The sequence below is a fragment of the Natrix helvetica genome, assembly GCF_964273705.1.
Source record: "Natrix helvetica genome assembly, chromosome: 6".
NCBI classification, from domain to species: domain Eukaryota; kingdom Metazoa; phylum Chordata; class Lepidosauria; order Squamata; family Natricidae; genus Natrix; species Natrix helvetica.
The window spans coordinates 60,055,599-60,069,805 of record NC_138553.1 but is presented as its reverse complement, the minus strand read 5'-3'; the positions used below and the strand labels follow the sequence as shown (position 1 = coordinate 60,069,805).

The window sequence follows — 14,207 nt, the reverse complement described above, 5'->3', positions numbered from 1 at the left end:
TCCACTGACAGGGGTTGAAAAGTCAGACGAGTGATCATGGCTATGAAATTCCTCTTTGTTGCATGCATGATATGTGCAAAAAGTGATGAGGCTTCATTCACATGCTTTCAACCTCTGCCTTGTCCACCTTTCCCCTCATAGACATCCCTGGCTTATCCCCATCTTATCTACTCTGTTTGCAATTTATATCCAGTTTACTTTTATTTGTTTGATTGGACTACAGCAGTTGAATTTTCCCATGGCATTTTAACAATTGAAAAATACAGATACTCATGGCATCTATTTACTAAAATAGAATTGTTCTTGATGAACTTAAAAAGAGTTTAACAAAACAGCACATCAATATGGGTCAATGTTTAATAATTATCTCACATTCGAGATATCAGTCACTAATAAACAAAAACTCTCTAGGGGGAAAAGTTAAAGTAGAGTTAAAATAAGGTACTGTATTTTTCAGAGTATAAGCCGCACCTGAGTATAAGGCGCACCCAGGTTTTGAAGAGGCAATTTTTTTAAAAAAGTAGGTAGGTAGATAGAGGGATAGAGAGGGAGAGAAAGAGAGAGAAATACATTAGGGAGGGAGGGAGAGAGAGAGTAGTTAGGTAGGTAGATAAAGGGATAAAGAGAGAGAAATAGAGAGAGAGAGAAATACAGTAGAGAGAGAGAGGGAGGGAGGGAGGGAGAGAGTGTAGATAGGTAGGGAGAGAGAGAGAAATACAGTAGATAGGTAGGGGGAGAGAGAGAGATTAGGTAGGTTGGTAGGTAGAGGGATAGAGAGAGAAAAATAGAGAGAGAGAAATACAGTAGATAGGTGGAGGAGAGAAAGACATACAGTAGGTAGGGAGAGAGAGAGAGAGAGAGAGAGAGAGAGAGAGAGAGAGAGAGAGAGAGAGAGTAGGTAGGTAGATGTTTCCAGGTATATTTATCCATGTGCTGGAGAAGGAAATAGCTGACAACCTGTAGCACCTAAAACTTTGTTTCTGCTGGGACAGCACTTGATCAATGTAATTCTCATAATCCCTCTAATTAAACAACTTTCCTAAAGGGGAAAAAAAAGTTTTTGCACTCTGCAAACCTCCCCAAAACGGTCCGTTTTTCGCAAAAACGGGCCGGGTTTTTTTTTCTTCAAAAAAAGAGGCATGAATAGCCTTGGGGGGGGGGGCTTGCAGACTGCTCCTGGGGGGGATGGAGGCCAAAAACAAGCAAAAAATGGCCCGTTTTTTGCAAAAATAGACTGGTTTTTGTCAAAAGAAATTGCATGCATCTCCTTATGGAGGCTTATAGAGTGCTGTTGGGGCCTGGGAGGCAAAAAACACCCCATTTTTGCTCATTTCTGCCCTCCCCAGCCCCCAGGAGCTGTCCGAAAGCCTCTATAAGGCTATGCACGGCTATTTTGGTGAAGGGGCGAGGCTTCAGGAGGCAAAAAATGCTGTATTCAGTGTATAAGACGCATCCAGATTTTCAGCCTCTTTTTAGAGGAAAACAGGTGCGTCTTATACTCCGAAAAATACGGTGCATCATTACTAAATGATATGCTTATCATTTAAAATAGATTGTACAAATGCCTTCCTATTTTATGTGCAGAATGGTCAGTAAAGGCATCTCTAAGATTAAATCTTAGATTTATAAATCAATATAATAAATAAAGATATGATAACCCATTCCCCTCATGAAAAGAATCAAGTGTAAAGTTATGACAGGGCTGTTGCTAATTTAGGGTTTTAAAATCATATATCAAAAGCACTAGATTGACAAAAGTTGCTCTTAACCAGTAACAGCTCAATAAATACAACATTACAATATTGTAACATAAAGAAATAAAAATACTATATAAGTATACATTGGGAAAAATGCAATTGTTAAAAAGCAAACACTGGAATTTAATCTATGAGTTTCTCAAATTGAATGTGTAGACAGAGGGATCACCACCCCACTGTTACAAATGGAAAAATTTAATTACTGCCCTATATTAGATACTACTATCCAGTTCAGCTACTTAGTAAACATATAAAACTGTAAGAAAACACATGGGTAATAGAGGGAGGGTAGATGTTTGTGATGTAAATGTATGCAATTTAGGATTATAAATGGAATGTGCATGGTTGACCTTAGAATGATTTAAAAATACACTTTTAATGAAGTAATCAATGATTTCTCATAAATGCAGCTGAAGCCTACTTCATCTTTTTTCAAATCAAGGACTCAGTTGTAAGCAAAGCAACAAAAGGTTGGCAGAGTGATTCGAAAACAAGTATTACAGGGCACAAAGGCTCTGACCCCAAAACACTTTATGTTAAACTAATTTTGCATTTCATTCAAAGGCTTCTAAGTACATGTTATATTTTACCCCTTAGACGCTATCAGAATGTTTACTTCTAAATAAATAAAGGTTGGCCTTGATACAGAAGCTGGAAGTGAAGTATTAAACATATAATATAGGTTCTTGCTTAGTTTTTAATTGTAGAGTTTTGTGTGGAAACATCTCAGTGCAAATAATAACATGCATTTAGAGAAAGCTTGAAGTGTAACAACTCTTAATATTTTAGAACTACCGTATTTTTCGGAGTACACACTTTTTCCCCTTTAAGAGAATCTTATACTCCAAATGTAGTTTTTTCAAAACTTTTTTTCAGCCCTAATGAGGCGCTAGCGAGTGAAGCCATCTTCCATGCTTTGCCTGCTTGTCTCATTGCTGCTCCCTCCGTTAGCGCCACATTAGGGCTGAAAAAAAAGCTTCTAAAGCATAGCTGATCATCACAGGGAGCAGCAATGAGATAAGCTGGCAAAGCATGGAAGATCGCTTCACTCGTTAGCGCCTCATTAGGGCTGGAAAAAAGCTTTGAATATTTTTATTTTAGCATACTCATCCCTTTGGATACCGGTACATCTAAGTGAGGCTTGGAAGAGTAGAGACGAAACAAAATGGAGTCTGTGCTTCAAAAACAATTTCTCAAGAAATGGAGAATCTACTTCTCTCCAATGCAGCACATTCTTTTTGCAAATTGTGGCTATCTTCTTTGAATTTTCTCATTTGAGTATACCTTTCAACTTTTCTGTGGAGTAGATAATTTGCTAGTATTATTGCTCCAAGTTTCCAGAATAGAAATAGAATCAATCATGCTGCTTGATGATCTCAGATATAGTTTAGATAGGAAAGTGTACTCCTTTTTGGTCCAAATAGACTTCTCACTTGCCCTCAGGAATGATTGTTTGCAATGATTGTAGGTGATTTTTATCAGTGTGGCCTCACTTGGAATACATAGTCCAGGGGATAAAAAATGTGCATGCTCAAAACCAGCAAACTTATGTGCTGAAGCTGACCAGACTAAGGATGCTAGTCAGATGAATACCTGGTAGGCAGAATTGTTTTTTTCTTATTTTCCTCCTCAAAAACTAAGGTGTGTGTTATACTCCAAAAATACAGTATACCAAAATTTGAGAGTGGAACAGTGATGTTAGTCCACAGCATGGAAAGATCAAAGTCATACTGCAATTTGCTGAGGTAGATTAGCAGGAACTGAGAACGACATTATAGACAAAAATCCAGGTCACGCATCACTCCAACCCATAAGATTGTATCACAACCTTGCCTACTTTAAGCTATGCAAACTTCAGTTCTGGAAGTTGAAGTCCCAAAGATTGATAAATATTGTCCTAATAATTTGGTTTGTTTCAACTTGGTATAATTTCTTCAGTGATCTGCATACTTCATTTGTAAAGATTGAAAGTCCAGAGAGAATTAAACTCAATGGAAACGTCTGTATTCCTGTTTCAGCTGAAGACTTCTATTTTTACAGATGAAGTAGGTACTAATAAAAATATAGCCATTTGAAGAATACATATGTAATTATTATATTTAAGTACTTTGACATTTTAGAAAAGTATATACATTTCCTTGCATCTGCTTTAAAAATAAAAATCACTTTCTATGATGGGATGGTAGTATATTTTTAATTTCAAAATGACATAATAGTCTATGGTATGATGCAATTTTAAAGTACTCAAGGGAGCAAGAAATAGCAAATGCCCCAGCAACAAGAAGATAAAAATGTAGTCTTAGCAGATAAACATGGTACTAGGCTAGCCACAAAAGTTATTTATATGTCTGAATTAACAGACAGTTGATATACAATCCCATTCTAAAAAAGCAAAGTTAAGCAATGCTTAAGGTAGCATACCTTAAATACAAAATCAGTACATTTGTTCTTCCTTTCATCTAATGATCTGTAATGTTTGTTTGGCAATGCTAATCCATTTTAAATAATAAAGTAAACATAATTGTGTGGTATTAAATAGATGGCTGAAAGCATGACTGCTCAGGGCACAGTATATTCCCCTTTATCCAAAGATTATGTCCAGCTGTTTGCTTTGTAATAGGAAAGATCTTCCAATATGTAACAAATCTCTCTTTCTTGCCATAATAATAGAGAGATAAACCAATAACCCAAGGAAAAGAATGCCTCTCTCATTTACAAATGTGCTTCAACTTTTCAAAATTTATAATTAAGAGCATACAGATTGATCTTCTTTACTCAGTGTAAACTTGGTTTAAACTTTGTTTAAAATGTTGGTTATACAATGTTCTTTAAATTCTGTCAGTATAAATGACACAGTATCCACCTACATTTTTCAGAATCAAAGGGTTGGGCAGAAGTTACTCCTACTCTTCCCCTAACTCATTTGCCAATGCACTAAAATTCAAGATCAAAGAATTTTATCAAAAGTATTTCACATCTATCAAAGACCAAAAAATAGGAGAAGATCATGAAAAATCAAACAGAAACCTCTCCTGGGAATGAAACAATTGTTGCAGCATCAATAAATATGAAATAAGAATAGTTAACTTAATTTTCAACATATGCAAGCAGGTACATTGAGAATACTGTACATTTTCTTTCCACTAAAAACTTAGCAGTAATTATTGATAAATCACTATTTCTAATTCAGACTTTAATTTTTATTTATCATAAAATGGATTATTCTTTAAATGGAAATAATTAATAATTGACTGAGATCAAGAAAATATTGACATAAATGAGAACAGCTACATAGATCTCTATAGTATATATAAGCTATTAATTACAATAAAAATTCCAAGAGACAGAAAACACATAATATTCCAAGATACAGAAAATTATGTTATTTATTAAAACCATTGGACTAGATTTTAATTGCTCCATGAGAAGAATTCAGGAATATTTAAATCAAGATATGTATTACCTTTTTCTAAATACATTCCTTCACCATTAAACAACTTTAAATACTGTATGAAATCTCTTGTGTTTAAATCTGTGTTTAAATCTCTTGCATAATGGTTTCATACACTATTGTATGTTTTCTAAAAATCTATTTAAACCGTTTGCATGGAAAAGCATTTCTGTACATCTAGCTTCATTTTCTTTCAATATAATCTGTTCTCCCTCATTTTTGATTATTTACTTACATTTATTGACTTTACCGTTTATCATCCAGATGAGGGAAATGAAGGAAGAACCAACCTAACTCTTACTTACAAAAGGGACTATTATATACTCCCTTTTTGTGACCCTGTAGAGTCTTAATTTGGGGTAGAGTCAGACTGACTGGATGGAGTTCAGCATTTAATGGTTGGATGCCCTTCCTGACGCCTATGTGGAGTTCGCAGCAGATAAGTTGCACCCTAGGACAGAACTTTCCAAGTGGGAGGCAAGCGCCTTCACCTCTACGCCACTACACTGTTCTCTTTATAATATTACACATGGTATGCAAAAATTATAGAAGTAAATAGTACTTTAAAGCTGCAGTCATTACTTAGAATAGACATGTACAATGCTGTACTATAAAATATGAACAAGATTATTCTTCAGACCTTAATAATATGACTAGATCAGATAAATTAATTTGCATTACAGTTAACATAAAATATATTTAAGATAAGACATAACAAATTGTATTTGCTTGAAAACAGTTACACATTTCTCTAAGCAAGAATCATTAAAATAAATTTTCTTGATTATCCAGCTATAAAAAGGAAGATCAAATAGCAACAAAAATTCAAAGAAGTTGTCCCTTCTTTCTTTTTCCAGATACAGCCACCAAATTGTTGTTTCATTTGTGTGAATGATTTGTCCTGCATTTATTCTTTATGGCCTACTATTCAAAAATTCTCTTCAATTTTTCACTGAGATTAATAGTGTGTAGCAGGTTGCTGTGAGCACATTTAATAGTGTCTTTGGAAAGAATTTCTTAGAAATAGAGAGATGCAGAGAACAGCCGTCTCTAGTTTTTCAAAGCTCAACAACAACAAAAGCCAGAATAAATAGAAACTTATGATGGGAAACAAATCCCACAACATTCCATACAGATTTCTAAACAGTCTGCTGATTCACAACAGGCATCCATAATGCCACAGTCCATGTCACACGGGCAGTTGCAGTCATCTCCCACTTCTTCCCCACAGCAGCAGGCCACTCCTGAGCAGATGCCACATGAGGTTTGCTCCAGGATGAGGCTACAGAGGGTGACGAATTCACAGAACAAGCAGGCCAAAATACAGTGTACACAGCAATCTTGAGAAAGTAGACAGGGAGGGAAGGAATAAAGAGAAGAACAGAAATTTCATACTATATTCTGAATGACCATTCTGGAGAAAACAAAACACCTTAAGAGTAAACAAAACCATTTTCTTTTTTCCCACATCACATCATATGCATGCATAATATGAGGAGCACTTTTGCATGCTAGCTCACCTTCCTTTCAACAATCTACTCATGAAGAAGAATGCCCCCACTCTTAGTTAAAACCTTTTTTGGATTGCTTTTGCTGATTAAGATATGCCTATATCAGAGGTGGTATTCAGCAGGTTTTGACCAGTTCTGAGAATCAGTAGCAGAAATTTTGAGTAGTTCAGAGAACTGGTAAATACCACCACTGACTGGCCCTCCCCCATCTATTCTCTACCCCCCGAGTCCCAGCTGATCGTGAGAGAATGGGGATTTTGCAGTAACCTTCCCCTGCCATGCCCACCAAGCCATACCCACAGAACTGGTAGTAAAAAAATTGGAATCCCACCACTGGTCTATACTGATTAGTCTGATAGATTGATAAATAGTTTGATAGATTGATTATATTATGTTTTATATTGGGTTGGATTTTATATGCGCCTAAAACCTCTGGAGCAAAGTAATTCAGGAAGCAAATAAATAAAAATGAATCAATAAAAAAATGCTACAAAAAGATTTGAGAGGCACAGCAGTAAAGTTCAGAGGCACAGCAGACATAGGATTACGTGACTGACTGAATAATCTCTTTGGAAGATTTTGTAATTTTGTATTGATTTTTTCTACTGATTTTGGAGAAATCAGTAGAGTGGGGTGGCGCATTAGTTAGAATGCAGTACTGCAGATTACTTCTGCTGACTGATGGCTGCCTGCAATTTGGCACTTCGAATCTCAGCAGGCTCAAGGTTGACTCAGCCTTCCATCCTTCTGAGGTGAGTAAAATGAGGACCCAGATTGTTGGGGGAATATGCTGACTCTGTAAACTGCTTAGAGAAGTTTAAAGCATTGTCACACGGTATATAAGTCTAAGTGCTATTGCTATTAAGCTCCTAAAGAACATGTTGTTATATATCACCAAATTCATATCATTTTATTATTATTGACATGCCAATTATTCATTCTCCATAACAGGAACAATGATAGTTATTATTTTAAATAATATTTTCCTATTTCCTATCCTTTTTATGTTTACCACTGCACTTATCCCTCTTACTTCAAGACTACCCTATATTATGCATGGCCTTAATCCATCTGCAAAACCAAAACCAAAATAAAAAAGCCAATCTTCTTTCATGCTAATAAAGAAATGCTAGCTATAAAATATAAAAATAAGTTGGGTTGAAAAATGAAAACAAAATCTTCCAAAGAGATTATTCAGTTTGTCACTTATAAATGAACCGAGTCCTTGCTTCCAATATTTCATTTAGTGACACTTCTTTTTTTTTTATTGGATTTATATGCCGCCCTTCTCCCAAAGGACTCAGGCGTACAACATTAAAAAACACACATCCCAAAAGTTAAAAAGAAATTAAATATATATATATATCCAAAAAAACCAAACCGAATTTATGGAACAATACATTTTAAAAATGAGTTAAAATTAACAGGCCAGGCCGGCTTGCTGGAAAAGCCAACTTTTTAGGGTGCATCAGAAGGACCGGAGGTCAGGGATTATGCGAAGCTCCGGGGGCAGCTCATTCCAGAGGGAAGGCGCTTCCACAGAGAAGGCTCTCCCCCTGGGGGTCACCAGCCGACACTGTCTGGCCGACGGCACCCTGAGGAGGCCAACTCTGTGGGATCGTACTGGACGGTGGAAGGCCTCTGGTGGCAGTAGGTGGTCTCGCAGGTACCCTGGGCCTAAGCCTTCAAAGTTATAACAGCACTGAAAAAATGACATGACCGTTTTTCATACTTATGACCATTGCAGCATCTCCATGGTCATGTGATCAAAATTCAGACACTTGGGAACCAACTTATATTTATGATAGTTGCAATATCCTGGGGTCACGTGATTCCCTTTTGCAACCTTCAGACAAACAAAGTCAATGGGAAAGCCAAATTCACTTAACGACCAGGTTACTAACTTAACAACTGTAGAGATTCACTTAACAACTGTGGCAAGAAAGGTCATAAAATGGGCTAAAGTTTGCTTAACAACTGTCTCGCTTAGCAACAGAAATGTTGGGCTCAATTGTGTTTGTAAGTCAAAGACTACCTGTAATGTAAAAAATGTTGGGAGAGATGCATGTTTGATTCATCCACAATCAAAAGAAATTAGCCACTGGTTAATTTGGTGTTACATAAGCATTTTGTTTAAATTGTTAGTTTATCTGTTAGCTCATTTCTAAAAATATTTGACAGTAATATATAAATATGATGAATAGAAAATGTTCATTGGTAACAAAAAAAAGGTGGGGGAGAAGAACCAGCTAGTAAGAAGAATGCTTACATATATTAAATGATGTTTTTCATGAAGAATAACCATACCTACAAGTGACCTTCATCCAGGGCTTAGCAGATATGACACATGAAATGAAGCTGGGGAGTACACGTTCAGTGAAGAGAACCAAAGCCAGATTGATAGGGATTAATTAGACGGTTGTCATGGAGACTGTCATAGAATAAAACTAACAATTTCCTCTCATGGTTTTTATAAAAAATAATGTAAACGAGGAATATGTAAGAAGAAATAGGTGTCTCAGTATTGATAATTCACGATTAGCTTAACTTTTTTTCTCTATCTTGACAATGAACGCCAAATAAAGGAAGAAAGAAAGAAATTACAACAAATTATAACTACCACTAAAGAAAATGAAACAGCCATGAAATTAATAGCAATGGCACTACATGCAGAGCAATGATTGTGAAAATAAAACAACAAATAATTATATCATCATTGTCATCATCTTAGTATTTTAATTTGTTAAAGCCAATACATTCCAAAATTCTGTAGCATATAACATCCAGAATAAAATTTAAAATTTAGTAACAGAAAAGAACATAAAAATACCAACAAAAACAGCCATTACAATAAGATGCATGTACAGCAGGAACCCACTAACACATTAGCTCAGATGTAGGACAATTAGTGTGGACAAAAATAATACCAAAACATGGGTAGTCCTTGACTTACAACCATTTGATTAATGATCATTCAAAGTTACAGTGGCACTGAAAAAAGTGACTTATGACTGTTTTTCAAAATAATTTAGCAACAAAGTTGCTGATCCTGATTACCAACATTGAGTAGGAACTATTGGTACCTGTACATTCCTCATTTACTTTTGTAAAATTGCCTTAAAAATAATCTAAACAGATCGCAGTGTATGCCATAACATTTTTGTATCATTTTGTTAACACAATCCTATTATCTATCAGTGTCATTTAAAAATACTTCTAAATAGTTTACCCATTTGACCATTTTTTGTTCATGTCTATTTATAGATTATCTTTTCTCAATAAATAAGTGTCATGACAAAGCTCAAGAAGGTACAATAACCCTTTGGATGACCTTAAAAGGTCAAAAACAGACATAAGGCTCTCTGAAACTCTGCCATTCAGAGCACAAATAGAAAGAAAACCCTCTTTGAGAATCAAGGAAATTTAGTGACCCCTTGATCAGAACTGAGATGTTTGTTAAAAAGGGAAGAAACATTATGTGTTGTCCTAAATGTAATGCAGAAGTGAGCTTTGAAGAGAGGAGGCACCTGGGTGAAGGATTATTTTGTTTCTAAAGAGAAAAAGAAATATGACGAAGTAATATCCGTGCTTTCCCCTCTTGAGCATGCCAATTATTCCAGATGAAATTTTAAGATTGCTCGTTTCACTACTAAACTCTTTCATAGCATCTGGCCTGGTTACTTGAGGATACACACATCCTAGTTATTGCCCAGTGTACATAATTGGTCAGTCAGATTCAGCATTGATTAATTATTATCATCTTCTCAATGATATATGACTATCACTTTGTTCATAACATAGATCTATATGATATATAGTGTCATATATCATATAGTTCTTTTTTTTTGCCAAAAACTTTTTTATTTATTTTTAATTTTCAAAACAAACATAAAAATCCTCCTTCTTTACATCCTGTAGAAAGTGTATCAGTTGGTTACAAACGGTTTTTGTGCATCTCTTCTACCATCATCAACTATAATTCAAATTAACTCTAGTATATTAAATCAAATGTTTATACATATTACCATCATCATACCTCCACTTTTATTTGACTATAATTGTTTAAACGTCCTTCATCATGAAATATAGCAAAATTAAATACATAACCACATACTGGCATTTCATTTACTTATTTATAAAATCCTCCATTAACATTAAATCCTTATATCCTATTCTAGCTAAACATCCATAATATTTAATAACAAAGTTTTCTAATCCTCCTTTCCAAATCGCTGTTTACAATTTACATCCAATTTCCTTATATTATACCCATACATATATATAGATTATTATTATTATCCTTTATTTGGCTATATTCTATGTTACAACATTTCCCCCCTAATAATCAAAACTTAACTGTGACTAATTTAGTTCTCTTTTTTATTGTTATTATTATTATTATTAACCTTTATATATAATCTCGGGTATCCTTCAATATTCATATCCAATTATTGCTTATCATAACACTACATATTGTATAAAGTATTATCATTATCAATTTTTTATTTGACTATACCTATTATCACTAAGTTTCACTAGGTTTAGCTAGTAGTTTTAAATTATACTCTTCCATCTATCAACCTGCATCTTTCCAATAACAAAACAATCTTATGTCCTCTGCCATTTGTGGTATCAATCTTCTAAGCTTCTTCTTAATCAGCTTTGTATGGACTAGTCCTAGCAACTCCTTGCTTGTAAGATCTCTCATATAATTCTGATGCCCTCTTTCTGCTTCTTTATTCCACTTGTATTTAGTTGTCAGCAGTGTTATCCATATTTTCGTTAATAAAGTTTCATAGTCCATAAATTCTTTACTTTTTTCTTCTTCTGCTATCTCTTGCCCTTTGAAATAGGTTTCCTCTCCATTTATTTCCTCTTTCAGTATCCCATTCTTTGCATTTTCAAAAACAAACCAATTAGTAATTAGTAAAATAATTACATGATATAGCATGTTTTGTCAATTCAAAGTATATAAATACCTTCCTGCCTTCTTGATTGGTTGATTGATTGCCTTTATGTCAATTTTTTTTAGCCTGGTGTCTTTGGCCACTATACCATACTGGATTTCATGTATTTTTTTAAAAAAACTGTCATGTATAAATTAGTTGCCATTTGGATGCTGAGCACACTCTGTTGTGTTATGTGGGAATGCCTACTGACACATAAGTAAGAGAATTAAGAAAGATGCTCTCTAGCTATAGAATATATTGAATGCATTTAGCGTATAAATGTAAAAAAATACTTTAAAAAATAGAATGGCATAAAATATAAACCCAGACTTTCAGCCTTACAAAAGAAATTAAACCCTTTCTCTTCAGTCAGAACTTTTAGCAGGTTTTTCTAATTTCTGTTACTTTCATGTTTAGTGCTTTTGTAAACTTAGCCGCTTTGAGTGCCCTATAGTTGAAAAATTGAGAATTTATACCGAGTAATAATTACCATAAATGTCAGGAAGTTTCATCGCTTTATATCCATTTTCCACTTCAATTCTTTGAATTTTAATCCCTTCATTTTGCATTTGGTGAACATCATCAAATTTTCGATCACATCTTTCTGTTAACTTTTCCAAAAGTTTCAGTTTTTGTTCAATCCTCTCATATGTCGCTTTATATCCATTTTCCGCTTCAATTCTTTGAATTTTAATCCCTTCATTTTGCATTTGGTGAACATCATCAAATTTTCGATCACATCTTTCTGTTAACTTTTCCAAAAGTTTCAGTTTTTGTTCAATCCTCTCATATGTATTTGTTAATTTTAGTAATTCTAAAAATATTGTCTGCAGCCTTACAATCTCTCCATTTTCCTGACACTCCGCCATCTTAAACAAAGAGCTCTCGCTTGGAAGGTTTTTTAAAGTTTTTAAAGTTAAAACATGGATTCACAAAAGCCATTTTTCCCCCTTTTCTCTGGTTGAAAACACGCTTCAAAGGCTTACCCCTATCGCTCTGTAATGAGCCATCAAAGAAAAACCACGAAGAAAGGGAAAAGTTCTGCTTGAATACACAAGCTCCAATCAACAAGACCTCCCGGTACGTAGCACTTTTAAAATATTTCTTTTTTTGTATCTGTTTTATATTTCAAATTAGAAAAAGAGGTCCAGTCTTTAAATGAATTAAAAAATAATAATACTCACAGCGATGAAAGAGGAAAGCTTTGGTTTATAAATCACCGAGAGTCAAAGAAAAAAAAGATAAAAACAGAAGACTTAATCCATCCATTTTAAAAAGCTTGTAAAGGTTTCATCCATGAAGATAGCATATAAAAAAATGTGATAACCACTGTCCAGAACCGTTGCAAAATTAATTTCGCCCCTTGATTCTTCTATTCTTCAATTTAAAACAATTTTTAAGTTTTTATAGGCAGTCTCTCTTTGAAAACAATGAAGATTCCTCACCAGCTGGAAACACTTTCACTTTCCATTCCTTCTGTTTTGGGGCCATCCCGATTTCATCAGCCTTGGCTGGATTTTTTGTCACCGGCTTGAAGAAATTTCTCTTGCTTCTTTTGGGGATCTTGCGATATCCCTGAGCTCAGCAAGACGTATTCTTCCTGTTCACTGTCTCTACAGGACAGTTTAGATCCGTTTGGACCCCCCCCCAGTGGCAAAAGTGTCGATTGCGATCTCAGAACATTGAGACCGCACATCGTGTTGTCGTGACTTCGCCCCCCCCATATATCATATAGTTCTATGATTTATGACCTATCACTTTATTGTTGTTTGTACACAGAGAGCTTATGCTTGTGACAAATTCCAATCACACATGGCCAATAGAGTTCTGTTCTGTTCTAGTTCTATGTTCTAATTGTAATAATTCTTATTCTATTCTGTTCTGTTCCCACTCTGATTTTATTTAAAAGAGTCCTTAAGACCTGGCACTTTGCCTAAGCTTTTGGCTGGATTCGATGGGAAGTGGGGGGAGGGGGTTATATTTGAGAGGTGATATTTTTCTGGATATTCCTTTTGTACTAGGTAGTTTTATTTTTAAAGTTCTGCAAACTCTGCATAAATTCATAATAACATTATTCAATAAATATAAGTAGAATATATAATTACAGTATGTATGCCTGTAGGTAGGTGTACACACACACACACAGAGAGAGAGAAGAGATAAAGGGAAATAGTGGTAGCCATCATTTCTAAAGGCTCTTATTTATTTATTTACTCATTTATTTATTCTTATAAAGCAGGGAATGACATCATGCAGGTGGTAGATAAGGCTAAAGATGAACACTTTCGTTAAATGTGTTATGAGTGATAAGAAAAGAGGGATTCGGCATTCATTGGAAGGTAGGAAACAAGAGACAATATCTTTTGAATTAACTGTCCGATAAACTGTGATTAGCTCATGTCTGTACTTGGAAAACATGGGAAAACCTTACATGCTCAATAACTTCTGTCATCCACCTGAAAAGTAGTATAGTTTAATAGAATTTCTGATAGCTAATAACATGGAGCCAAACTTCCTGTGAAAAATGAAGTCTAATTTG

General features: G+C 34.7%; 1 protein-coding gene across 4 annotated transcripts in view; it reads right to left on the bottom strand.

Annotated features, from left to right (window-relative positions):
• Positions 1-14,207, bottom strand: part of MDFIC (MyoD family inhibitor domain containing) — a 202,655-nt gene that overhangs the window by 116,937 nt on the left and 71,511 nt on the right. The window contains exon 5 of one of the 4 annotated variants that reach the window (XM_081957345.1): positions 4,404-6,548. The exons of 2 other annotated variants lie outside the window; for them this stretch is intronic. In XM_081957345.1, coding sequence (XP_081813471.1) covers positions 6,307-6,548 — 242 coding nt within the window. In that variant the 3' untranslated portion in view covers positions 4,404-6,306. Of the gene's footprint in view, positions 1-4,403; positions 6,549-11,273; positions 11,611-14,207 lie in introns of those variants that run through there. One more of the 4 variants, XM_081957346.1, reaches the window with a different exon arrangement.